Genomic DNA, 26,771 nt, shown 5'->3' on the forward strand with positions numbered 1-26,771 from the left:
ATTCCCTCGCACTTTTCTTTTTTCAGTCCCTTCCCTCGGTAAACTCTTCAACTTGACTTGGAGAGGCATCAGTTCTCCTTAGAGACAGCTCCGTGCAAACACGCTCCGCTTGCTGCCCTCCCCTGCCAGCTCCCGGCTCGCTCCCTGCTTCCTCTCTCTTATCCCCATTGCTGGTTTCTCTGCATACATCTCTTCTACTCCCTGCACATCCCTATTTCTGACTGTTTCCCCTTGGACTTTTATTGCGGGGAATGGAAGTGAAAGTTATTCTCAAACCAAAAAGGCCATCACAATGCAAAGTAATACTAGATTGTACACACCCACAACCAGAAATACCTAATCACACTGGGATTTTGGGTGGCAAAGCAGAATTTTGAGACAATGTTTTTATTTTGTTTTTATTAGTGAGGCTTCAGCAGGGAGCATGAGCACTGCTTACAACATGTTATGCTTATTGTAAAAAATTACAGGTTGTTTTTGCTAAGGAAAGAACAGTGCTACAAAATAGCACATACAAGGCATTGCAAATACTAGGAAGCTGTCCCAAAATAAATGTTTTCATGTTTTTACTTATATTCTAGCAATTTGCCATCTCATTTTTTCATGTCCCTGAATCATGTTGTTCACTGATACTTTTAAACATTGCACAGCATTCAAGCTGTTTAAGGGAACTATACTTTTGCTAGATACCTGCTTTCCATTTGCAGGTGCTCACTGAAGGATAGCACACCACTGAAGTGAAAATGGATGTAACTCTATTTCCTGGTGTTTCCCAGAATAGCTGATTGCTTTGCTACAGACACCACGGCATAGGACAAGTGGCACGGTTTATTCTTTGAGCCCATTCTTTGAATGCTGCCTCATAAACCTCTTGCCTCATTCCCATATTTCCCCACAGAGGTCTCACTGTTTCCCTAGTAACAGAACAGGCTTTGAAATTTGTGGAAGTCTTAAACAGTTGTCGCTACATTATATTCAAATATCCCAGAGAGACCAGAGGGAGCACTCAATAGGAAAACCACAGCATTCTTTGGGTTAGTGTGGCTATGAAATAAGGCAGAAAAGAGTCTGCCATAAATCATTGTGAGAACCCCCCCAGAGTGCTGCATCCAGCTCTGGAGCCCCCAAGACAAGACAGACATGGATCTGCTGGAGCGAGTTCAGAGTGTGGCCACGGAGATGCTCAGAGGGCTGCAGCACCTCTCCTGTGAAGACAGCCAAACCGAGCTGGGGCTGTTCCGCTTGGAGAAGAGAAAGGTTCCAGGGAGACCTTACAGCACTTTCCAGTGCCTAAAGGGGGTCACAAAAAGCGGTTACAATTAGTGACAGGACAAGGAAGAATGGTTTTGAATTGAAAGAGTGCAGGTTTGGATTAGAAATTATTTACTTTGAGGATGGTGAAGCACTGGCACAGGTTGCCCAGAGAAGCTGTGGATGCCCCACCCCTGGAAGTGTTCACGGTTAGCTGGCACTTTGCACAACCTGGCCAAGGGAATATTGTCCCTGCACATGGCAGGGGGACTGAAACTAGATAATCTTCAAGGTCCCTTCCACCCCAAACTATTCTATGATAAAAGTGATATAGTGCATCGCTGAGCTTTCTGCAACCAGCTTTATCTGAGCGATATTCCCTACTCACAGACTAGAACTGTTCTTTCTAGTGAGCTGCAATACCTGATGATCAAGATCAACCAGTTAATTATAATAAATTCAAAACTAGCTTGATAAATTTCTAGTGAGGGGACAAGAAACTGCTAGTTTGAAATACAACTTTATTTTTTTAATCAATATGCAATCTACAAAATGTTATTACAAGATTATCAGCATGATCTCTTTGCACTTATACTGACAAAAGACCCAAATAAAATTATAGTTTCCATTAGGAGTAACAGCACTGCTTCAGAGTTATCAAAATTATTGCTAAGAACTACTAACTGCAGGAGTTAGTTACTGTGTTAAGTAACAAAAAGACAAATAAATGCAAAATAGAAATATGGACACCAGTACCACAGCAAAGAAGTCTGCCAGGTAAAATAAACACAACCAAAAGTAACATGTGAAAACATGTGTTCAGATGTAAAATACTTTTGGACAATTAATACAGAATCTGGAAGAAAACAAAGCAAGGAGCATAAGGATGACAGTGGCTTGGTATCAAGTTCAATGGAGTGCATCATCATCGTCATTCCTTGAGAGTTTCTGCCCAGGAGCAACAGAACCATTGCTCCCAGTCACTGCAAAGCTTCAGCTGTGGCATCCAGTAACACCTCTTTTCCTACCCTTTGTGCTTTCTTCTGGTTGGAATAAGCAGGCATTGCAGGTTTCTTACTGACATAAAAAATCATCTACAGACCATTACCACTACTCCTTTCTTCTTCTTTTTTGCCTCTCTTTTATTCGTAGTGACTTTGATGCAGATCCCATTTTGTCAGTTAAAAGACTTCCACTGACTTCAATGGGTGTTTGAATTCAAAATTACATCAACTACCATTTACTTGGAGTAATACAATTAATATGGGAAAGATGAATGCAAAGATAAAGTTTGTCAGTTTTAGAAAATACACTTTGTAAGTAAGGCAAACACACTACAAAATAGTTGTTCTCATTGATTTCTGTTTTAAATATAAAATCTCCCAAACCCTTCTGGTCCTTTGTGAAGGAAACAGAGATAACACCTAAACACTGCCCTGAAGTAAATGTTAATGAAATGTCAGTTTCTTTAGTGACCCAGACACTTGGAAGCATTTCAGTGACTGCAGGCGCTCACTGCGGGAAGCAGAGACCAGACACGTGTGAAACCTGGTTCCTCACACCATGCCAAAACCTCATGGGTTATCTAAAGCTCCAGTCCTGCTAGCTGGACACTGCTTATGCATCACAGCAGCTTATAGCAAATGTTCTTCATCTCCATTCCCCTTCCCAAAATTACAATTAGACTACTTGTAGCCCAGATTTCTAAAGAATTCAGAGCCCATATGTTTACTCAGTATCAGCTACTGTAATATTCATGGAAAATGCTAGCAATGAGTCTTAGAGTTAATAATATTTGTTCAGTAAGTTATGCTCAAAACAGCACAGAAGAAAGGAGAAGCCTGGTTATTTCTGGCTTGGCATGTTGCAATATAGGAAGCTCGAATTTGATGGCGGGGAAAAAAGTCAGACAACCCAAATTTTCTTTCATTAAACTACAGCGTTATTTTTAAATATTCTGACATCACGGCATACAAATATCAGTGTGAGACTGAACAGAGCAATTATTCAACCTTAGGCTGCACTAATTGTCAAGTTTAAACTGAAATTCGTGTATTAAACAGAATAGCTTTCTTTCACTGTAGCAGTATTTCTGTGGAATTAATTTCCCATTACCTTGATTCAATTCTGATTAAAGTTAATCATGAGTCTTGCAAGCCTCAGATGAAAATCCAGGGTTTTGCAACATATATAAAGGTGTATCTTTACCTTTTTATGTTATTGAGTTCAGTAAGTCTGAATGATCATTTGCACCATAACACCTTAATACAGCTCTCTAGCAGGAATGGTGACTTGTAAGGTAGTCATTTCTTATTTAAGCTACTCACTGCAAACAGTAGCTTGTATCTTGAAGGGCCAACGCTACACAGGCTCCTTGAACATACCCTGAGACACAGCAGAAACCTGAGAGCAAAAGAGCAGCCACAGCTTCTGCAGGACTGTAACACCACCAGGTACCCAATGCCCAGGAGGTGAGTGCTGTGCATGGAGATCCTAAGATGAAAGAGGTGGAATGGAGATATTCAGGTTCCTCTTTCTTAAAAATAGAAAAAGGGGGGCCAGCTGGACAACACAGACTTCGGAGAGAAATCACTGTTAGTAGGTTTACTGAATTAGCTGTTCACTGTCCATCAGAACAAGCCAGCCTCAGACAAAGATAACTGCAGCTAATTGCAGTGCATATTTTGCTTCCTCTACCTCACTGAGCAAAGAGGTTAATAAATATTTTAGCTGTAGTACAACCATGTGAGACTTCAGCAAACTGCAGAGCTTACCAGGTTGCCAAGTATAAACACTTTGCCCAGGTGGCAACACTGTGCCACTTAGTTCAGCTGAGCAGAATATAAACCAAAATGAAATATTAATGAAACACACCAAATATGACTTGAAGGTGCTAATGGCTTCTCAAGTCAAAACACAGATGGAAGATGCAACAGCTGAGACATATTTGAATCACTACTATAGTCCAATGCTTTCTTAGATTTAGAACAATATAATCTGCTAATAAAAAGGGATATATAGAGAAGCCCAAATACCATAATAGTCTACTTGGGGCTTTGGCAATGCAATACCCATAAAAAACCTGCCCTCAGGACTTACTATGGAATCTATTACCCATTTCATTCTCAGCTTCTGGATGGGGGGGAAATGTTTATTGTGATGAACTAGGTTCATATTATGGTCTTCTGTTTCCTCAGACTAGTAATTTTCTTGGTGTATATCCCACATATTTCTACTGCTGGGGAACACCATTTATCTGTATTTTTACACAGTGTTCGTATAAACAGTTACAAGCTGTACAAAATATAAAGTGAGGCAGTGCATTACTATATTTTTGTTCTCTACTAATTTTAGTTTGAAGTAAGGCTAATTTTAAGAAAACTGCAGCCCAAAAAAAGAAAAAAAAAAAAAGGAGGGGGTATCATGAAGTATTTTTTAAATTTATCATATTTCTTCAGACCTGGAATTGCATCCTGCAGAAAATGATAAAGGGGATAATGGCTGAAGGGAAGTATTAGAACCTTTCCCTAAAGGCCAATTGTTTGTTGAAAACACAGTTAACACACTGACATTAGTGATTAGTAGCTCAGGCTGCCCAGTGAAGCATCACAGCTTCATGTCTCTTGTGACAGCCCATTCCTGCATTATTTCCCCATGGAAAATGCCTTTAGAGCCAGGAGCATGAAAACATCTCCATTTCCATGCATGTTTTGAAATTTACTCAAAGCCATAGCTCCTGCAGTTTCCTTACCAACATCTGGAACTTGCATCCTAAAGGAGACAGAGCAAACAGCAGCAACCAGTCTTTTTTCCAGCTTGTGGGGAGAAACCTCCTCTGCTGTAAATTCTCCAAGCCTCATCAGATGAAATGGGTCTGGACTGATTTACACTCACTGAGAATCCACCCCTTATCTCACTTGCTACAGTAGTGAAATGGAACTGTCTAATACTGGCACAGAAACTTCAATCACATCTGCCATTTTTTTTGCTCAAGAGATTACTTCAAGTGAACCTATAAAGTGCAGAGGAGGAGACAGTTGCAGCCACAGGAGATTAAAGAGTATTATTGCAGAGGACCCTTTTTCCCAAAGAAATCACCCAATTTTCAACTCATTACTTAAGGCTCTTATTGAGGATATTATTTGGACTTGCTCTGCTCACATACATCAAGGGGAGCTGAAACATGAGGGACTTCAGTTTTCAAACAGCACTAAAACATGTAATTGGTCCTTCTGGACCTTACACAGGTGCTGACAGATCATAAGCACTCTGGAAGTTTTTATTACCAAATATTATATGTCCAAGTGACATGAACCCTTTGAGTAGTGCCATTAGGTTTCAATACAGAGTATGAGATCATTCCCAAGTCACAGATACACAACAGGAAAATAACACATTAGAACCAGTCAATGAAGTGCTCACATCCTGCCACTCTGACAGGGAGACCTTTACTCATACCAGGACTCCCATGACAGGAAGTTTACTTGAATACAGGCCAGTCAAAGGAATACTGATCTGCAGACTCAAACCCATAAGCACTAAAAAAAAATTCAATGACCATGTTTACCCTAAACTGGGTCACTGCGCTTCTTCTAACAATAGAATTTCCTATGCAAATTGATTCCTACTAATATCCTATGACAGTGTCTCCTGTCCTCTTTCATTGCATTAGACAGTTGCCAGCCTTATCTGGGTCTTCTCCATCAAGCCTAATCCACTTCTTTTCAATTTCAACCTGTAGGTAGAAAACAAAAAGCAGCAGGTAGAATTAGCAAATAATTGGACACCGAAAGTGTGAACTGCAGCAACAGCATGGAAAAAAGCTTTGACACAAAATCAAAATATTTCCAGACCCAACAGATTTCAAAACCACTACTCCCAAAAATAGCTCAACTGAGGAAAAAAAAAAGTTGCATTCACAGTTCTACTTTTCAGCCTCATCTTTGATCAGAAAAGGAATTATTATTTAATGATCCTTTTGCTCAAAGTCATTATCAAAAGTACGTGCAAGAATACAAAGCACATTTGCTTTTCAAATACTATATGAGGGAGCAGGGAGGGAGAGGAGGAGGAAAACATGGAAAGCATAGCCCTGAGCATACCTGGCAATTGTAAAAAGCTTTCTGAACCACATGTTTCTGGGGCTGCAGATCACTCTCTATGCCCAGGGACTTCACTTCTGTTCCCGAGGCACAGGTATCATGAACAACAAACTGGACAGTAGCAAATGGGTACCAGTCAGATGGTATCTCCTGGTCTGATCCCAGTTCCAGTTTGTAAGACAGGCTGTGTGGATGATCCAAACCTTGGAAAAGAAAAAGAAATCCAACACAGCATTAGCAAATTATCTTTTCTTTGTTTAGGTTCATCTCCTAGCAAAAGGGCACAGCTTTGCCTCTTATAAACACTGAGCTGTTGTTATGATACAAGGTTTTTCTATCTATAAACTTTTGCTACTTGGGCATAAGATGGACCCTTGTTCATTTTCTGTCTGCTTCAGCACACTTGTCACACTCGTTGCAATTTTACAAATTAATTTACACAAGATTTATCAGATCCTTTCAGCTTCTCATTGAGAGAAATTACAAATGTAGGGCTTTGTTACTAAATTCAAACTATTTGATGGAATCTCAGTTTTCCCTTAAAAATGCATTTCTTACTTTCACAGAAAAAAACTAGAAGATCCCAGTGTAGCCAAGGCAGAGATGCTGCCCTGTGTCCAATAATCCCCTTTCCAGATCCTCTGCTGTAGAAATTTTACTGCAGTGCTTATTTCAAGCAGTACAGCTATCTTGTGTACTATCATTTATTACAATATGTCCATGGCAGGAAGATAAAGGTGCAGCTCAGAGTGCTGCTCAAACAAGATACATCCCACCCACCAGGATAAAGGCTACCTTGAGTCCCTATCTAGTCTGGGAAAGAACATATCCCATTTCTTAAAAAAAAAAGTACTTCTAAAATAACTGTGATTTTATAAAGCAGAGTCATGAAGGATTTGTGCAGCATATTCTGAATTACTTTAATCATCCTAGGGATGATCCTAAGGATCATTTGCTTCAGCATTTCTTACATGTGGCAATGATAAGGGCAAGCACTTCTGGCACACAGGAACACCAAGGTGAAAACCTGCTTCCCAAAGCAACTGGAGTCAGCAGACTATGTGTGTGAAAGCAGAATAATACAATTTAATGAAATGAAAAGAATCCTCTCCAAATTCTTCAGGGCAAAACGTAGCAATCCTGCATTTCTCCTTCTCTCCAGGATTTTAATCATCTGCATAGACAACTAACTATGCTTTGGCTGCAGGCAGGGAAAAAAAAAAGAGGAGAAAAAAAAAAAAATAAGAGAAAGGATTGCCTGTATTTTGTCAAAGGGAAGCTGGCAGTGTATATTTGGTTTTCATCCATTACACTGAATGGAATCTCGAAGCTCAGGAAAAAATGTCCCATTCTTTATGCACTGGCTTCCTCCAGTGACAGGAATCAATTTCATATCAGAATGAAGGAAACACTGAAGATGGAGTAAATATAAACTGAGCTTTATCCATCCCATGGGAAAAATCATGCTAATATTCCACATCCACAAGCTCACAGGCATTTTGTATGGCAAAAATAAAAAATAAAAAAAATAAACTGGAGCATCTCCATTGCTCCTAGGGGCCTTGGGCTGGGTGCCTGTCTGTGCTGCAGGTTTTCCCTGTAACATTACACAGACCTCTGGGCACACCTCAGGAGAGGGTCCTGCAAGATACTGGAGCACAAACATCCCAGTTTGCAAGGAGTGCCATGCCAGGGGCATGCAACATGCAGCTGAAGTCTCAGGACAATAACACAAAACACAGAAACAAGTAGAGCTGTAACATCAGGGATTTTATTATGGAAATGGAGGGAACAAAGTCCAAAATAAGGATTACAGCCACCTGCCAACGTCTTGAGAATTAAACTGGAGCACGGAACAAGTGTGAGGAGGAGATGGTGTTCCGTCACTCATGTACACAGGGACAGGCAGATCTCTGCACCTCTGTGATGTGAGCCTTGTCCATGACCTGCTGCTGGTCACCTCTTGCTGTGTCCAAGCCCATTTCTGCAGCACTGACACTTTCTTGGTCCACAGTCCCTCTTCCAGACTGCCTGGACATGGTGGAATGAGCCTTTGTTGATGGGGGCCTCTCCATCTTTGAATCCTCCATCATCCCAGGAACAGGACACCACAAGGAACATCCTGTTCCAGAGCCACACTGCAGCTTGTCATCCCATCTGAACTTTTGGGTTTCAGGACCTTGGTGGTGCCAGGATGCAGCTTAGCAAGACACTTACTTGACCTGCTCTTTGTGCTTTGCTGCACAGACTGCACAGTGCCAGCCACAAGTGAAGGATCCTGGAGAGGACAGCAGGAATTTCAGCACCAAGATGGCATGGCATGTCTTGGCCAGGGAAAAGGCACTCTCTGCCTCTGCAGCTGTGGTTAATCAAAGATCTGAGGAAAAAGGGTTTGTTGCTTGTAGTTAATTTGTGGTAGAAGGCCACCAGCATAGATCTAAGGGCTTTTGGAGATCAAATTCAGAATCTTCCTGGGGTTTTTTTTGTGGAGAGGCCTATGAGGAAACAAATAGCAATGGGAATTGTTTAGCAAATTATTTTGTCTTCTGAGAAATGGAATCCAGAAATAATCACTGCTTGGAATTTTCCTGGGCACATATCAGATGGTAAATGTTGGATAACAGACACCCACTTGAGTCCAGGCACAGATGAGGCATACCTCTTGGGCTGTTGCTGGTTTGGTTTGGCTGTTGAAGGTTTTCCTGCTAGACATGGCATAGTTGTGATTCAAGAGGACCATCCAAAGAAACCTCTGGGTTCATATTCCAGCTGACCTACAGCCATGAGGTGGTCTTGGTGTTGGGATGCAGTGAATTCTGGAGTGCTTCCTTTTCCTTAGGTGGTAACCTGCAAAGGCAGAGACAACAGCTTTGGGATTTGGATAAGGATACTGCCTTGGGTCCTCTGGAGCAGCCTCCATTGGACCTTTTTGCCTATTCCTGAAACACAGGCTTCCCCCCAGCCCATCTGTCTCTTGTACCAACACCAATGCCAAAGGGAGGTACTCACCCCTTCACTTTTGGAGAAGTTCTGCCACTGCTGGGCTCTGCTAGGAGTGTAGAGCAACTTCTTCCCATCAGCTGTCAGACAACAAAGTGACTGACCAGAATTTTGGGAGACTGTGACCATCCCCTTAGTTTTCACCTAAAACTGAGCTGTTCTTGTCATCTCTGCTCCATGAAACCACCACTTCCCAGGCCTTGTGTTGCACTGGAGTCAGAAGAAGAGGGAGAGGCTGTGTGTAGAAGATCCATTTGCAAAAGAAACTGTAATGCTGAAAAAAACAGGTGATGGCCAGAAGGAGAGAAAAGGTGGTGCTGTGGAAAGACAGGTGAGTTGGAGTAGGCACAATGTGCTAAGGTGACATATTCAGAGCCCTGACATATTCAAGATGACATTTTCAAGCTCAGCTATCCAGAACGTGTCCCATCAGGCACTGTTGAGACATGACCACCTGGACTGATGAAATCAAACACTCTGAAGAGTCAGGAAAAGATTTGGGGAGATTACTGAGCTTTTACTACCTAACCTATGAGACAAACCCTGCAGTTTAGGTGTCTATGCAACTTGTTAAGACTCCTGTGAACTGAGAGATTTTAGTCTGCCCTAATCTGAAAATCTGGCTCTTGTTTCCTTAAAAGCATTCCAAACTCTTGCTCTCTGTCTCCAATGAATACCAACAAAAAGGCCAAAACAAACAAAAGATCAATAAAACTGTGAAACTAGATTCCAAATATCATTTAGCATTCATATAGTGTTTCAAAAGCAATTAATAATTTAACGTTGCACTTATTAACACTGTTTAGCCCTTTTTCACCTGTGTAAGTAGCATTCAAGCAACCTTGCTCTGAGAAAGGATCGTGAAGCAAAGCAATTAAAGCCAAAATAATGTACTGGTTATCCTAGCTATGTACTAATTCTATTTTTGCCAAACTAGGTCCAGTTCTAAAACTCTTACTTTGAACATAAAAACATAAACAATTACTAAGAATAGATTTGCAAAAGTTAGGGTTGTTAGAAGTTAATAACTCCTGCAGCTATGTCTAAGTGGGTACATTTATCCAACTAGCTGGGAGAAGTGCATAGGAAGTACAGGAGTGGGACAGTACCACCACCAAGCACCAGTTCACACTGGTGCCAGTGCCAGGAGGAGGTGGCTGGGCAGGGAGGGAGCCCACCTGACAAAGCCATGGCCTTGAGTTTCCACCTGGGCAATTTAGAAAAAAAGAAAAGCAGCACCTGTTAATTCCTGGGAACCACATCACCTCCCACAGCAGAGTCCCTGCACAGATGCTAAAGGCAGTAACAAGGCTGCCAGCAGCCATAACCTCCTCAAGCTCCAATTTGCTGTGGTGTTCAGTCCCTGCTTCCTCAGTGTGGCTCCATGATGCAGAATGAAAGAAGAAATAATCAGCTGAAGAGCTGTTGCTTTACACGATGGCTCAAGGATGGAGGAATTTTTCCTAGCAGGAAAAATCACCGGGCTCAAATTTACACAGCAAGTGATTAAAGCACAGTGCTTTGCAGTTTAGTCTTTCCCTTGTTCCCTGGGAACTCCCTGGGGAGCAGCTGACACAGCTTCCCCACTGCAAAGTCTGGCTCCAGTACCGTGCTAAAATCATAACAAGTTCTGCATTTCCTTACACAAAGCCCCAGTTTCACAAACATAGACTCAGTTTTCAGAAATTTCACTGGATCAGCCTTTCAAAGCCTATTGCTTTTTTCCTTTTTTTTCTTTTTTAAAAAATAATGCTAAAATTCTGACTTCAAATGCAACATCTATATATCTGAATAGGTAGAGACAGCTTTTGAAAGTCTGGTGTTTCTTGCAGCTCCTACTGACTTCACTTGGCCAGCACTTTTCCAAGAAAACACTTTAGTAGAATCCAGTGGATATTAACATATTTCAATGTCTATAAATGGAGCTACAATAAAACTGTAGGCAACCTTTCCTTTTCCCTTCCTTTTTTTTTTTATTTTAAGAAGCCTTGGACAAAGGCTTTTCAAAAGCAAAATCCTCAGCATATTTTTCTGCCTGCGGTAAACATATTATGAAAGTTTACATATTTCTATTAGTTTGACTGTCTCCAGACTTTTGGCACGCCTTGGGACAACTCTATTTTTAAACTCTTAACTGTGTACAGAACACTTGATAAAGAGGTTTAAAATTTGACTGGGCAGTATTACTACCAAAATGTTTTTTCAAACGCACGAACATTTCACAGAGACAAATGTTTCTGCAGATCTCAGCTACAGGAATTATTCAAATGTCAAAAGTTTAAGCTACTGGTAGAAAATGATGTAAAGCTGTGGAATGCCTAAGAAAAAAACCCAGTTTGTTCTTTCAAATAACTTAAATCTGAAGTTCATTGTGCACATCAAATCTTCAGGTGAAGGAGCTGCAGGAAATTCAGAAGATTTATAATCTTTAAAATTGCCTAAACTGCTGACTTCATTTTACAGAAGCAAACCTACATTAAATAGCAAACAATACTACAATCTACCCAAAGGGTCCTGTAAGCCTTGGGAAAACACATGGGTCATAGCAACATGGTGTAAATCTCTGAAACCTGGAGCACAGGACAGGGATTTTGAAGAGCTGAAGAATCATCTTCTGCCTTCTCATTCTCTTACATCTCTCCATCAACTCCTCTGCCCTCCCTGTCCATTTTCCAGTCTCCCCAGCCCATGCCCTTCACTTCCCTCTCTCTGTCATTGCTCTTTCCCCACCATTAGTCCTGGCTTAGTAGCAGAATGCCCGAAACAGGAACTTAAGAGGATAAAATCTTTTCTGAACATTCTAAAGAGGCAGTTAGCCCAAACAGGATAATACAAGACTAGGAAAGTCCATATGTTAGTAACATATACTTACCCTCTTTTTTAAAAGTACAGATTTTACAGATATTTTACATGAAATGCTTTAACAGGTGCCCTTGTCTTACACAGATCCCCAAAGCTTCAGGTACACATAATGCTACGGATCAAGCAAAGGATCAAATGCCTTCATTCTACAGAACTGGAAGCAGGATACTGTATTCCTCAAGAATTTTTACTATGTCTTTAGAAAGGTACTGGCAACATGACTAAAAATTGGAATTTTAAACCCAAATATTTATATTTTGTTTTTCTTCAAAAATTCATACTTTCTCCTTTAAAGTCAATTAACTACTTCCATGTGTGCAATTAAAAACGTAGCTGCTTTTACTGCTATAAGTTTTCAGTGAGGTACCACCACCAGAAAGAAATAGGAATAAAGTGGGAGGCATTTTTTGTCAGTGCAGTTATTGCCATGAATGTACAACCTCAATGCACAAACCCATGAAAGAGGTAACAGAGCCCAGCCTTTGCAAAAGCACAGTTCCTACAGCCTTTTTTCTTCCTTCCTAGAGCAAATTTAACCACAGCACCTTCTAGTTCTGTGTCATACCTACCATTTTGTAAATGATGCTCGAAAGCCAAGACCCAGCAGTGACAATACCACCTTTTCTATTTGCTGTGTGATATTGGGTGGACAAATCATTTTACCAACTTCTGCTTCCCATCCCACCCATTGCCCAGCTGGTGCATGGGAAACATAAACCCTTCCCTCAGCCTTACTACTACAGACTAGAGGTTTACTCAGAATGATAACGATACCACACACTCAAAACAGTACATCTGCCTCCGTCAAACAAAAACATGCTTTAAAGAAATTGATAAGTCTGTATTCTCTTTTTCCTAAAAGATTACTCCAGCTTCTACCAACAGCATCCCACAGATAAAAACCCAAACCATGACAGCTGATGGAGGTACACAAGTATAAACCCAGTGAAGACACACACCCAAGCCCATAGCACAAATTATTTACTTGAATTTTTATCTGGAAGCCTGTCAATCTTCCACACCACGGCCCTGTAGGCATTCTCATATTTTGCTGTTCCAACCGAGACTTGGATTACAGGATCAGATTCAACCTCATGCAAAGCCCCAAGGCATGCTCTCCTATTCATTTTCGCTTTTAGGGACTTCTGCCTTTGGAGGTTCATGGTCCAAAGCGCTTTGATCCACTGTGTGGGAACAGGAAAGCGTATCATAACATTTTCACAGTATTTCACAGAGGATAAACGTGTTGAGATCTGAGCAGTTGAAGACATGTTTATGAAAGCCTGAAGTTCAATGTATGCCCCCTGAACCACCACTGCAGCCTTCACAGAAAAGGGAAGGTCTTGCCCATTGTAGCGTGTCCTGAAACGCATCAGTTCCAGCCTGCAGGCATCCAGGGGTGTAAACTTAATTATCCGTGATTGTTCAAATTCCCGTGCTTTGACACAGTTATGGAAATGGCACTCGAGAATATCAATCCACTTCTTCTCCTGCTCCTTCTCAAAGTAACGCTCATCCCTCTTCTGGAGTTCCAGGTCGTTCAGGGTTAGAAAACACTCGGCACCACCATTCACAAAACACAAGCAGTAAATGTGTGTGATGACCGCACTCTCTACGAGTTTTCCTTCTGCCTTAGTGACTTTCCCCCAAAAGTTATCCACTATTTCCAGAGTCATTTCTTGCTCTTCATAATTCCTCTTTTGTCTGGAAACAGCAGGAAGTTTCATGAGCTCCTCCTCGACCGTCACGAGGAAATCGGTGAAGTCGTTGTAGTCGGTGGTGCCCAGCTTTAACATCTGCTCCACCTCCGGCTCATGGATCACCTCTACTTTGGGGTGGTACCTCCTCTTCTCTGTGTAAGACACGCACTCAATCTTCACAGTGTGGATTTTTCCTGAGACATTGTAGCTCTCCAGTTTGGGTTCGGACAGCTTGCACTGCGGCTGCAGCTGGAATTCCTTGAAAGGTTTCTCCAGGCCCTTTTCATAATACATCTGCAACACCCCTCCAGCCAGGACGCTCAGGTAAATAGGGCCCCACTGCCGAGATGACATCATGTTCTTCTTTTCAGGAATCCTCAGCATGAAGGGCCACCCATCCGACTTCTGGCTCCTGAAAAGACTGTGTGGGATGGCGGGGGAGAGCTTGAGCCAGGCGTGGGTGCTGGAGATGGGTGAGTTTTCCATAGCCTCACAGCTGTCAGCTTGCAGGTGTTCAAGCCTCTCACAGATGTAACTGAAGGAGCCCTGGTTAAGGCTTTTCTGATCATGACACGTTTCTTTGTCTCTAGGATGACACCCGCTCCTGTCAAGCACTTTGTCCTTCCTGTGCGAGCTAACATTAGCTGGCAACACGCTGAGGGAGGAGCCTTCCTTCCAGAATGGACTGGAAAAAGCACAGTCGCTGTGGAAATACGGGAAGTGTCCTGGAGCCAGCTCCTCACAGCTTCCTGGTGGGTTAGGGCTTCCTTCATCTGCAGATTTGGAGACCAAGGTCTTACCTGGATGGTCATTAGGTGAGGGGTTCAAAGGAAGGCTGCTCAGTTTCTGCGAGGCTAGGGATGAGCAAATCCCAGCAGATGGAGGAGGGTTAACGTTTGAGGGCCACTCAGGGATGGGATAAAGCATGTGAATCCCAGACTTCGAAATGCAGGGGTTTCCTGGGTAGTCTCTGGTCGGTGTAGTAAGTGGAGAGTTGCTGGGGGGTCCAGGGCTCAGGTAGAAATCAACTACAGGAGATGAGAGTGGAGTGCTGCCTGTAGAGGAGGACCTGCTTGAAGACTCATGAACACTGGACAGGTTGAGCTTAAGGCCATTCGGTTTGCAACCACTCTGACTGTCAGCCAGTTTCTGAGGTGACTGGAAGAGAGGCTCATCATCAAAGGTGACCCAGTTTGCTGGATTTGGGGAACACATCTTTCAAGAGAAACTTGAGGCACTTGCACAACGCATCACCCACAAGCCATCTATGAACAAACAACAAACATGATTCAGATCAAACTCAAATCACACAAAGCTCAAATTTGCAAGCAGTTCACAAATCCAGTGTATTTTGTTTTACATGTATAATCTGAGATAGCTGTGTAGAAACAGATAAACTGCCCATGAATCCCCACTGCTCTCCCAGGTTGGGGACTGAAGGGAGTCCTAAGCTCTACGAGCTGTTCAGAGCATCTGGTGTACAGAGCCTCTCAATCAGAGAGAGCAGAATGCCCCACAGCAGTACAGGACTGCTTGAATAATACTTTCAGCTTCATACTATACAACATATACAGCTTATGCATCATTTCTAAAATGGACAGAGATTTTCCATACTGGGCATCTGCTCTGGGTAAGGTTTCCCCTCCTCCTCCCATCAAAAAAAACCCAGCATTTTACTAAGAATGGTGTAGCTGTTTCTAAAAACAGAATCAAGAGGGAGAGAGGCAATTATTTTTTTGATGAAAAGCTGTAGCAACTCAGTGCTGATGGCAAAGGTACACTTGCTGCTGCCATCGGGGCAAAAACCTGGATGCCTGCCAGACCTGGGCAGGAATCTCTTTCCATCAGTTCCTTCAATCCAGGCTTAGGCTCTTGGAGACTAGGCATGTTATAAGGAAGCATTGGAAAGGCATTAAAGTTTTAAGCAAGAAATTAGCCCTAAGGATGAGCAGTGAATTCCTGCAGAGGAGCAGACTGCAAGCCTCCACCACAGACAAAACGCTGATGAAACACAAGTCAAGGCCAAGTAACAACACTCACATCTGCCAAGCACTGAATTGGCTGGTGGCCTGGAAAAAGGACAGGTCTTTAAACCAATTAATAAACTCCACTTCATCAAACAAAGTGTCTTTGGTAAAGGGCTCAGCTGGATGTCCTCAGAGCAGGACTGCAACCAGTAAATCATTAATCTTGCCTTCATGGTTCTAAATTGTGTGCTGAAATTTAAATGCTCATTGCATCCTTATGCAGGGCATGTTGTCCCCAAAGTTTTTCCTCCCCACTGCTCCTGCCTGATGAGGGAGCAAGCAAAAAATTGCCAATGCTTGAGGAGGAATCGAGTACAATGAAACACCACGGGGGCACATCCAAACATCCCTGCTTTGACAGAAAGTTACTCTTGTTCTGTCAGAACACATTCACGTTTGCCTGAAAGCACAAGGAAGGCGGAGTTCACATAGACAAAAACCACATGCATGTACATTACTCCATTAATTAAGGTCAGCTAATGATGACTTAGAGCTATTGCCCTTGGTGCACAACCAGCCACAGTCAGGCTGTTTAATTGCACAGCACTACAGAATCACATAACCATAAAAGCCATTCTTTATCTGTAACATTTAAAGAACAGCTCACTTCCAGACATGCTATAGTACAGCCAAGTGAAACTCGTGCTACAAGTCTTTATTTTTATCATTACTCCATTATTTCTGGGGCAGTTTGTAGCCAGTAAGAAAATGCCATAAATCATGGCATAGTCTGCTTACTCTAAGGCTGAGCAACAGAGAGCTCTCAACAGAGGAGGACTCTGATCCTTCATTAGTTTTTGAACTCTCGACCTTTTTGTTCAGAAAAATATTTGCACTATGCTAGTTATTTTATAAGCACTCTAATCACCACTTACAGAAAGAGAGAGAGAAAAGAAGCAAACAACTACAAATTACTATCATAGCTCAGACACACACAACTACCAGTGTGTCCTTCACCCACACAATCACTTCATCATGAAGTGCAGCAATGGAAAGAAAAATCACTGCTATTTGGTCTCTGACTTGGTCATCATTTTTTCCTCCCATATCACACCCTTCTCCTCCTCTCCCTCTGGTTGCCACGAATGCTCTTTCAGCACTAATCATTTCTAGAGCTGAAGTTTCAAAGTTTTCAGCCCGTTTTTTCAAAGCCTCATTTGTTAAGAGCAGCTAATGTGATGCTGACTCGGGGCGTGGCTTTTTCCTGTAACAGCCGGAACACTGGGGCAGCCTACTAGGCAAGAGAACATAAGGAAACAGCCTCAAAGGCTGCTGGTAAAAACTCCTCTGGCATTTACAAGAGATAAGGGATGGCCAGAGAGGAAAAAAAAACACGCTGTGGATGGGAGAGAAGCCTTTCTCTGGGGAGGGGCTCTGGGGATGCTGCCACAACCCTCCAGTGTGACCACAGCCATGCTCAAGGGGCAAATCACACAACACTGAGATGAACCAACGGAAAAGAAATCATAAAATCGGGTGTTTACAATAAAGAACACATTTGCAGACTGTTTCCCTTTCTTGTTAGAAATTAAATTTTTCAGTGTCCTTTATTATTCCCAGATGTTTGGGGTGTTTTTTTCCCCCAACGTCTGTTACTATTCCCTCTTTAAAATGCGATGCTGCAGATTATCTGGCAGGTTTGGTTCGGATTTTTTTTTCTCCTTTACAAAACAAAAAGATGTTTGAACTCCACCTGCCAAACATATAACTTCAGTCAGTAAGTGTCAATGAAGAAAACCACTTTCCCAGATGGAAAAAAGTAGGAAAAAATGCTTTCCTCTGCAGTCACAGTACCCTTGGTGTACCTGTCAGAGGCTGTACCTGTCACCTCTTGTTGCTGTTGCATTTACGTGGGAGTTTTTTAAAGAAAAAAAGATGCTGATGATAACAAAAACACACACGCAAAAAGTGTTTAAATAGAGAGTGGTTCCCCTACTGTAGCTCACTGATCCCCAAAAGTAACTACTAGGAATGGAGAAAAAAAGTCCAGATGGATTTTTATAAGCTGATTGAATAATATCATGCTAATAAAAGGAAATGCACCCTCTTGTGTGTTAAGGACAGCACCACTCATCTAGTATTTAAAAAAAAACAACTTAAAAAATCAGTCTTATGCTGCTTTATATCACTTGTTCTCTGGTTCTTTTACATCTATACAATGCAATAAAGTAATGTTTTCAATTTCAGTTTTGTCCTAAACTGTGCTCCAAATTTCTTTCTATGAACTGGGACGTTCTTCCTTGAAATCAAAATAAAGTTCAGGCTGCAGGATTGATATGTTTTGCCTCCAAAAAGGAATGGTCCCCCATGGGACCCACATAAATGTAACCCAAATGCTTGGAGTAAAAGGAAAATGATACAAGATACCATTGATCACACACATGTTATGTGGCCTGTGACATTTAAATTACAAGCACATGTGGTATCTTGTTCAGATATGAGGCAGGAAATACCATTTTTAGAATATTGAAACTGCCAATAAAAAAAGGTGGCTGAAATAGCAGTTGATCCTAGGTGCATTAATTCCAGTGAACCCAAAAGTTGCATCTCATTTCAATTCATCCTCTTCTGCCTGAAAACAATCTTCCCATTTATCAGATTAACACAGTCCCTCAGCATTTAATGAGCAGACATTGCAGCTTAATTTCTTCATTTTAATACCTTGAGGATGGAAGGAAGAGAAATCCTATCCTATTATTGAAAGATTTCATAGGCTGTAGCTATCACTTTGTTGCTTCAGAAATCCCTGATCAAATCTGCAACAAAAATACGGCTCAACTTTCATGCTTTGCCGGGGGATATTGTCACCTCTTCCTACACTGAGCACTAATAATAACTCCCAACTCACTCTAAGGTGCAACTCAAGGTGTTGGCTTTGGACTTTTAATCCAGATGCACCTGGGTTCTCAGTGAGCTGAGGATGCTGGCATGTCATCAGCAATGTCCCCACCATGCTGACAGCACAGCCTTCTGTCACCTCTCTCACAGCAGCAGCACTGAACCAGCGCAGTGCACGACTGGACCCCCTGCACATCTCACTCTCAGGGGTCTTCCCTAAAATTTGGCACCAATTAAAACCGTCAAGCACGTCCCTTTCTGTTCAAACACAAAGGTCCTTTTAAAAATATTGGAGGAGCACGGGGTCAGCTAATGAGGAACCTCAGGGAAACAGCTCCCTTCTGCAAAGCATAAAGCAAGTAAATGCAGTGTTTAACAGACAGTACTCACACTCCCAACACACAGAGAAGCATAATTTTCTAAGTACATTCTTTATTGCCTTTCCAATTCCAGAGGCCATTGCAGCTCCAGACTGTTAAACTACACATCCTTTAAACAAATTCTCTATGTAACACCCAGGCACATACCTTATGTGTGCCACTTGTTCAGTGGGGTTGTACTGGGTAAACACCGGCCTCATTACTTGCTCCAAGCTCAAAAAAAACCCCAGATTTATCTACATACAGTGTGACAAAAGAGTAAAATAATCCCTTCCAAATAAGCTGAGCTCTTCACATGATCTGTTCTGTTTTTGGACAGTGCCTGGTCATTTTATTTCCACCCTTCCAGAAAACCTATGGACCCTATACTCTACTACACGTCAATTTTATTTCCAGGAGCAAGGTTGTCTGTTGCATACAGGCCATATAGAAATTTAATGCAAAGCTCTGCATCCTGTGCATGCTGTGGTGAAGCTGTCCCATAACACCACCATGAGTTGTTGCTGTTCTTTGTACAAACACCCAGACTGTTCTTCAAGCATTTTGCCACAGAGTGCAATAGTCTTGCAGGGAAGTACAAATTCTCTGCAGTTTAAGCAATAAAGCACATATGGTACATAAAACGCCCTAAATGTTTCTAAGCCTTTGTGATATCCAAGTAAAACATGGCAGATTTATCTCTGTGTTTTACAGCCATATTCTTTGTGTCACTGTTTTGGTTATTACTTAACTCTGCAAAAAAAACCTTGAATCATAACTTCTACATAAAATACTGCTTGATTTATGATGATTTACCTCAAATTTTACTTTGATTGTACATGTGGCTGCACTTCTATTTAACTCTGTTTTTTTCTATCCTAGATACACATAAAAAATTATCTGGTCTATACTTCTGAAATAAACATAAGCAAAAGCCACAGCTGATGGGAAATAGGAATTTCTTGGCATTTTCTTGCATTTGGAATATGGATTAAGCCTCCACTGCATTACTCATTTTAGAAAATAAGGAACTGGTGTAATAGTCAAAAATACACCAACTTCTAAGTGCAATGTGACCTTTTATTTATATTGCTTGCTCTCTGGGGCATAGGCACAGCTGGGAGAAGTTCAGAGCTTGCAGCTAATCTGTTTAATTTGGAATTCCTTACTCTTGGCCCCGAGAGCTGGAGGAATTAAAGCTTTCAGCTTTTGACAGTGTGCATGTCCCAGAGCAAAGGCAGGGCCAGCTCTTGCTAACACCTCTCGCTGTTGCTTGCTCCTGCCTCGGTCACAGGGAGGGTACAAATCAGGTGGTTTGGTGTTTGAAGGCACGAGCTTGAAAAAATTGACATATTTACGGCTATCAACACAACCCATCACAATTCCCAAGCAGAGACAGCACTTACTTTCCTTGACAGGGAAAAGGGTTGGGCAGAGGCTGAAACGCTGTCTAGTGAGGCTGATGTCACAGGGTTTGGGGTGTGGGGAGCTCCCCAGCAGGAGGGCAGGGAGCGATGGTGACAGCACTGCCGGTCCCTGCACACCGGGAGAGCATCCGGAATGCAGCCGGGGAGGGATCCTGCAGGCTCTGCACGATGGAGGCCTGGAAAATCCCAACTCCTCTGCCTCTCAGGGTCACACCTTCTGCTTTAAAAGGCTGTGAGCCAATATGAGATTCACACAGGAGGGAAAACCTATGGGAAGCTCCCAAATGGAAAGTGAAAGAAGAGCAGCCAGAGTCATGTCTCTGGTGACTGCTCAAGCCTGCTCAGCTGCGGCTCAAGTGGATCCTCCCCAGAGAAGTAGCTCTTCTTCTCTCTGACAAGAGGAGGAGGTTGGATGGTGAGGATCTTCCACTGTATGTGAAAATTTAGCACAGCTACTTAAAACAATTTCCATCATTGCTGTTACACACTATAAAAATGCTCATTTTCATGCGCAGATCCATTCTGGGAGTCCTTCCCTAACACTCAGATGTGAAGTCACTCCAAAGCTGCCTTGAAAAGACAACAAAACATCATGCATGACTGGTCCTGTGTGCAACAGCATCAGCTTTGACCACTCTTCCCATACACAGTGAGCCATGATTCCCACACCCTCCCTCCCCCCGCTCCAGCAGTCACATCACCACGGGTGAGTCACATCAGCCTTGTCCTTCACTGTTTTCTTATTGGGGAACAGGAATCAAGGCAGAAAATTCTAGAGACATTTTACTGGAAGTGTCTGTATAATTTTATGGAGACAAACCAAAGGTATTTCCTGAAGAGACTGAGAGATTTTTACAAATCACGGCCGCATAGCCACCTTGGGATCTGCACTGTCATTCCTCTCAAGGATTTTTCTGCAGAGCTTGTTATCAGGAACATAACTTTCAGAATGAGATGACATAAACTAAACAGAATAAACTAAAAATAATAATTAAAAAATAAATTTTAAAAAAAGACACTTAAATAGAGATCAAATTAAAGTGACAATAGGAAGGAAACTGGAAGGCAGACCTGAAGCTGCAAAAAGCAGCAGAGGTCCTCTTACCCCATGGGCCAACTCTCTCACCTGAGAGGAACTATAAGGTTTCTTTCATCAGGTCCTGCACTACCTGCTGTGACTCAGCCCAGATCCAGACACCTTACAGAACACATGAACCAGTGAATATAACAGCATGGAGAAAGAAGTCAGGCAAAAATCAGCCTCCAGCTACAAAACATACAAGGATCACAGGCTTGCAACAAGCACTTTTTAACATTAAAAACAGTTTCCCCAAGCCACAGCTCCGTGTAACTCTTTTGTTTCAGGAAGATGAAATAACATCTTACATCACACCACAAACTCTGCATAATTCTAAAGAAGAATACCTAAAGAAGAGCCGTATATGGGTACACATAGAACCTGTTTGTTTTCCCTTTTAACGAAACCAAAGCGATAAACACCGCACTTATCTCTGGCACATCTGTAAGGACAGCAAACAGCAGTACTCAACACAAGTCTGAGCATCTTTCCTGGGGACAACAGTTCTAACTTCTCAGTCAGCTCCTGCAGATGACACCCAGCAGAGTTCCACCCAGAGTTTTCCTGTTTGCTGGGCAGATTCCCCATCTCAGCAGGTGACAAACTGTCCCAGTTTGGGAGAACTAACACACCTCCAGTGGCCTGTGGTTCTGTGCATCTTTGGGCTCCAGGCTGGGAACAAGAAGGCAGGGCAGGGTGGACCCTTGCTCATGCCCCATTTGTTGGCAAATGGGATGGCCAGGAAAACCCTCAGGAAGACACAGTCTGCTATCAAAGCCAGTAGGAACAGTTTTACTAGCTCAAATTAGAGCTGGATTAAATCTTGAGAACCACAAAATGGTTCTCTAAGTTTTAGTGAATGTCTTTAACAGAAGAAAGGTCATTTTTCCTAGAAGAAATAACAAAAAGCCTGACGAAATCAATATTAACTACTCAGTGTTTTTATTCTAGTCCTTTCTTGATATCACAGTGCCTTCTAAGACACATCACTTGTGTGCTAGAGGTTACTGCAAGGTGTGATGCAAGACACGATTGCATCTTCTCAAAGCAAAACAGTTACACATAGCAGTGTATTGTGAAAACTTCTTTGTTTTTTTAATGTTGGCAAGTGCTCACTGCAAACCTGTGACCCTTAATTTTTTTTAAGCTGGTAGTTGTTTTTTGATCTGTGCTGTTGCACTTAATTTCTTCCCATTATCTGCACAGAGAAGATAGGTAAATGATATTCAGTTCACTTCACTGTGTTCCTGTCATGTGTACAACACAGCTCCCACAGGGCCCACTCACATCCAGTCCCCTGGGCTAGTCCTGCTTCATCCTCTGAACCACACTCCTCCTCAGCATCACCACACTGATGGCAGAGCTTACACTCCATAGGCAGATTCTGGAGAGCCAAGGGACAGAAGGGATTTATGTAAACTCTTTATGGACACCAGCTGACATCTTTCTGTACAGAAGGTTTGTTGGGTTCTTTTAATTAAAAAAAAAAAAAAGAAAAGCTCTGGCCTAGAAGAGACAGCAAAATAAATCTATTTTTATTTGCAGTACTTCTGCAGGTCACTAAGTTAATGGAATGTTACTGCATCTACTGAAGCAATTTTTAACTGTGTTTAGGAAAATGTTATTATTAGGAATGCACGCACATCCCACAGAAGTGCTCTGGTCACAGCAGCTCTGCACAGGGCTCTGGCAAGTACTTTAACATCCCAAACCTCGCCCTCTCTTCTCCCTCTGGGCAAAGACAGAGATTTATAATGAACCAAGAAGCAGCAGAAATGCAGTTATGGGTGCCTGTCCCACTTCTGGAATAGCAACAGCTTTTTTTTTTTTTTTTTTAAGGATTAAGCAGCTCTTTGGATTAAAAAAAAAAAAAAGTCTGAATACTTTGGCACACAGATCACATATCAAAATATTAAGCTGGCTGTGGTCAGAAGGAAGTTTAAGCCTGGTCCTCTGCTAGTGTTTGCAGTGTCCAAGGGAAGGGAGGGAGGGATGAAATGCAACAAAGGACACACAAAACACTCAAAAACTCCTGCCACTAATCTCAGAGTGAGTAATAAAAGGTAGGGAAGCTAACAGAAATACTGTATTTAGGAAAATCACTGAACAACATAATAGTCCCTTTTCTTTAAGTTTAGTTTTAGTTCTGAGTCAGTTTTTATATCTATCTTTAAAACTGTTTCATGCTTTAGTGCCCAACAAACACATGGCAATACCTTCCTGGAGTATAACCCATGACAGAAGATTTGTAGAGGTCTTCTAAACATGAAAAGTACCGTCTGACAGCTGTCAGGAACATTTTCTGACAGAACAGCTCTCACCTCAGCTGTGGAATACTCCCCTTCTCCCTGCTTTAAGGCCTTACAGGAATAGTAGCACTGAGGAGATGTGCCAATTAAGTCCTTGTTTATTTGGATACAAGTATTTTTAATAACAACTGATGACAGTCATGTCAGAAAGTGTAACTCATAACACAGACACCAAAAAAAGCCTCATTTGGGTTCCTCTCCAAAAGACTTTTAAGACAGACACGTGGGCAGCCTTCTTTCCTGAGGCAGAAGATGTCAGCTTATATTTATACCAATCAAAACCAGAAGAAAAGGAGTGGTGGACTAGAGGGATCTTGTTTACCCAAACACGAACTCAAACACTGCCCAGGATAATACATCTCTGTTTTCATGTTGGAGTTAACGTCCACACACAGAGATTAATTTACAAACCCACATTACCTCACTATTCAGACATCATCAACAAGCTGTCCCATTAAGTTTACAAACCCCAATAACTTTTGAAGTGATAGAAAATAACACTTGTTACATATTCATGAGGGAGAAGGAAAACAATCGAAGCCTAGCATGAAGCAAGGACCTCGTACCTGCCTTGGGGCAGGTTTTCCCAGGGGTGTAATGTACAGCTCCAACATCAGGTAAACACAATCTCTGGCCATGCTCCCTGTTGTACAAATTACTCCTAAACTCAGCCACAACTGATTACAGAGCACAGTGCTGAGTTCTCCACTCACACACAGAGGCAAGAAGGCAGCTAATCTTCCCTGCCAGCATTTTCTCCCATTGAACAAATCAGGAAACAGAAAGTGTTGTCTTCAGCTACTGCTTTTCCTTCTTTCACAGCAACAGAAGAGTCCCAATCCCCAGACAGGGCAAAGAGAGTTAACACCAAAATGAACAGCTCATGTTTAAAAGCCTCAGGCTCCAAAACTTCTGTTCCCTCCTCCCCAGTCAGTCATTACCACTCGGCCCAAAAAAAGCTAAGTCCTGTTTGCAGAGAAATCAGTCGGGGTTTCTCCACCTCACAGAAAAAAAAACACTGGGGAAGCACAGAATGGTGTAACTCTCGCTTGGGCCCGTAAAACAGCTTAGTCAGCAGTTTTCTCAGCACACTTGTTTGCCACCGGTATCAGAACAGCTACACCTTTTTAAAAACCCTATTGCAAAGCTCCCCCTTCGGAGAGCATTTATCTAAAGCCAGAAAGGGGACATTTTCTACTTTTTTTTTTTTTTCTTCTCATTTACTCTATCCTTGAAACTCCATCCCCGGGGTCTGCACTAGGGGCACAAATGGTCACTGCAGTTTAAACATCCCAGTCCTGTGCAGCACATCCTCTGCATCTGCTCCGTGTGTTTTCCCAAAGCCCTGCGCCCCCGGCTGCATTTATGGCAGAGATTTCTGCAGCAGCGCTTTCAAACGCCGTGACCCTTCGCGCATACTTGAACATCATCGGCCGAACCACGAGAAAACATGAGAAAGGCTCCAGGAATTCAATTCACTTCGACTATTAAATAAAAACACTCCTCGCTTGCCCCAGTCTCCTCCCTAACAGGACAAAAGTCGTGGAAACGTGATCCCCTAAGGATGCAAGGCACCCAAAACCTCCCGATTTCCGCCGTGATTCAAAGCCCCGGGTACCCCTGGGCAAAACCATCCCATTTTCCCCACTTCTTCTTGAAAAGAAGAGGAAAGGAAGAGGAAAGAGGAAAGAGGAAAGAGGAAAGAGGAAAGAGGAAAGAGGAAAGAGGAAAGAGGAAAGAGGAAAGAGGAAAGAGGAAAGAGGAAAGAGGAAAGAGGAAAGAGGAAAGAGGAAAGAGGAAAGAGGAAAGGAAAGGAAAGGAAAGGAAAGGAAAGGAAAGGAAAGGAAAGGAAAGGAAAGGAAAGGAAAGGAAAGGAAAGGAAAGGAAAGGAAAGGAAAGGAAAGATGGAAAAAAAAGAAGGAAATTTTAAAAAGTAAAAGAAGCCACATATTTTTGTTAAATGTATCGTGTTCTTACAGCAAAACAAAAGAGCCCCATCCACCGGCCCGTTTCAAGCCAGAACTTCGTGGCTGCGCCTCAGCTACCGGGCAAATTCCACTTGGGACGGGATCCCGCCCGCGCCCCGCTCCTCTGGCCCGGCTCCCCCGGGGCAGAGCCGCTCCGTGCCCGCTCCTTACCCGCTCCGGTGCCGCCGAGCGCCGCCAGGGCCCTCCCGCCGCCGGGAGCGGAGCAGCGGCCGGGCCGGGCCGGGGGCGGCGGCCGGGACAGGCCCCGCCCGGAGCATCCCGCGGGAGCATCCCCGGCACGCCGGGAGAGGCAGGGCATCCCCGGGGCAGCCAGCGCCGGCAAAGCTCCTCCGGGGAGAGGGGAGCCTCCGAGGACGTGCGGAACGAGGCTCGGGAAATGTCTGAATAAGCAACAGGATCGTACAGTTGTGTTACTTTGAGTGACAGAAAGTCCTTCTTACCCGTGCCCCTCTGTACGCACCTCCCGGAGGTGACACGGCACCGAGCTGACACTGCTCCCGAAAGGCCAGAGCACACGGACAGAATGTGGATGATAAAGAGGGAGAAACCACCTATGAAAGCCTCCAGAGTACTCCCAGGGACGTGGAGCAGAGCTGCCAGGGACTGCAGACACCCAAGCTGCCCATCTGAAAGGCTCTCAAGTAGCAGTGACAGCTCACTTAGAGCAGCGAGCTCCAGGTTCTTGTGTAATCCGTCCAAAATCCTTTGTCAAGCATTATACATCCATTTCAGCTCCACTGCTTTCCGCTGGTTGAAATTTCCCTTGTATTTTAATAAGGAAGGACCTCCTTCTGCAAACTGGTTTCTTTTGTGTCGTTTATCTCCTCTGT

General features: G+C 42.8%; 1 protein-coding gene across 6 annotated transcripts; it reads right to left on the reverse strand.

Moving 5' to 3' along the window:
• Nucleotides 1-1,752: 1,752 nt before the first annotated feature.
• On the reverse strand, nucleotides 1,753-26,166 carry STON1 (stonin 1). Of its 6 annotated transcripts, none has more exons than XR_015772147.1 (5): nucleotides 26,092-26,166; nucleotides 13,201-15,180; nucleotides 9,363-9,627; nucleotides 8,571-9,200; nucleotides 6,512-6,556 (listed from the first exon to the last, which is right to left on the reverse strand). XR_015772147.1 is itself a non-coding variant. In XM_014252938.2 (4 exons), the coding sequence occupies exons 2-4, from the start codon at nucleotides 15,128-15,130 to the stop codon at nucleotides 5,912-5,914; spliced, it is 2,208 nt and encodes a 735-aa protein (XP_014108413.2). In that variant the 5' UTR covers nucleotides 15,131-15,180; nucleotides 26,092-26,166; the 3' UTR covers nucleotides 1,753-5,911. The 6 variants fall into 6 exon arrangements, 2 of the variants coding, with proteins under 2 accessions (XP_014108413.2, XP_005523317.3); XR_015772146.1 differs by lacking the exon at nucleotides 6,512-6,556 and having other exon boundaries at nucleotides 8,107-8,848; nucleotides 9,013-9,200; XM_014252938.2 differs by lacking the exons at nucleotides 8,571-9,200; nucleotides 9,363-9,627 and adding an exon at nucleotides 1,753-5,986 and having other exon boundaries at nucleotides 6,354-6,556.
• Nucleotides 26,167-26,771: the final 605 nt, after the last annotated feature.

The sequence above is a fragment of the Pseudopodoces humilis genome, chromosome 3 (genome assembly GCF_049639895.1).
Source record: "Pseudopodoces humilis isolate 2021_Gansu_Grassland_sample_001 chromosome 3, ASM4963989v1, whole genome shotgun sequence".
Classification (NCBI taxonomy): Eukaryota; Metazoa; Chordata; class Aves; order Passeriformes; family Paridae; genus Pseudopodoces; species Pseudopodoces humilis.

Coding starts and splice junctions, on each gene's coding strand:
- STON1 (XM_014252938.2), bottom strand. CDS start 15,130: ATGTGTTCCCCAAATCCAGCAAACTGGGTCACCTTTGATGATGAGCCT. Junction 6,557..13,200: donor GCTTCCAGATAAAAATTCAA/GTAAATAATTTG, acceptor TTCTTTTCCAAG/GTTTGGATCATCCACACAGC. Junction 5,987..6,353: donor AAGCTTTTTACAATTGCCAG/GTATGCTCAGGG, acceptor TTCTACCTACAG/GTTGAAATTGAAAAGAAGTG.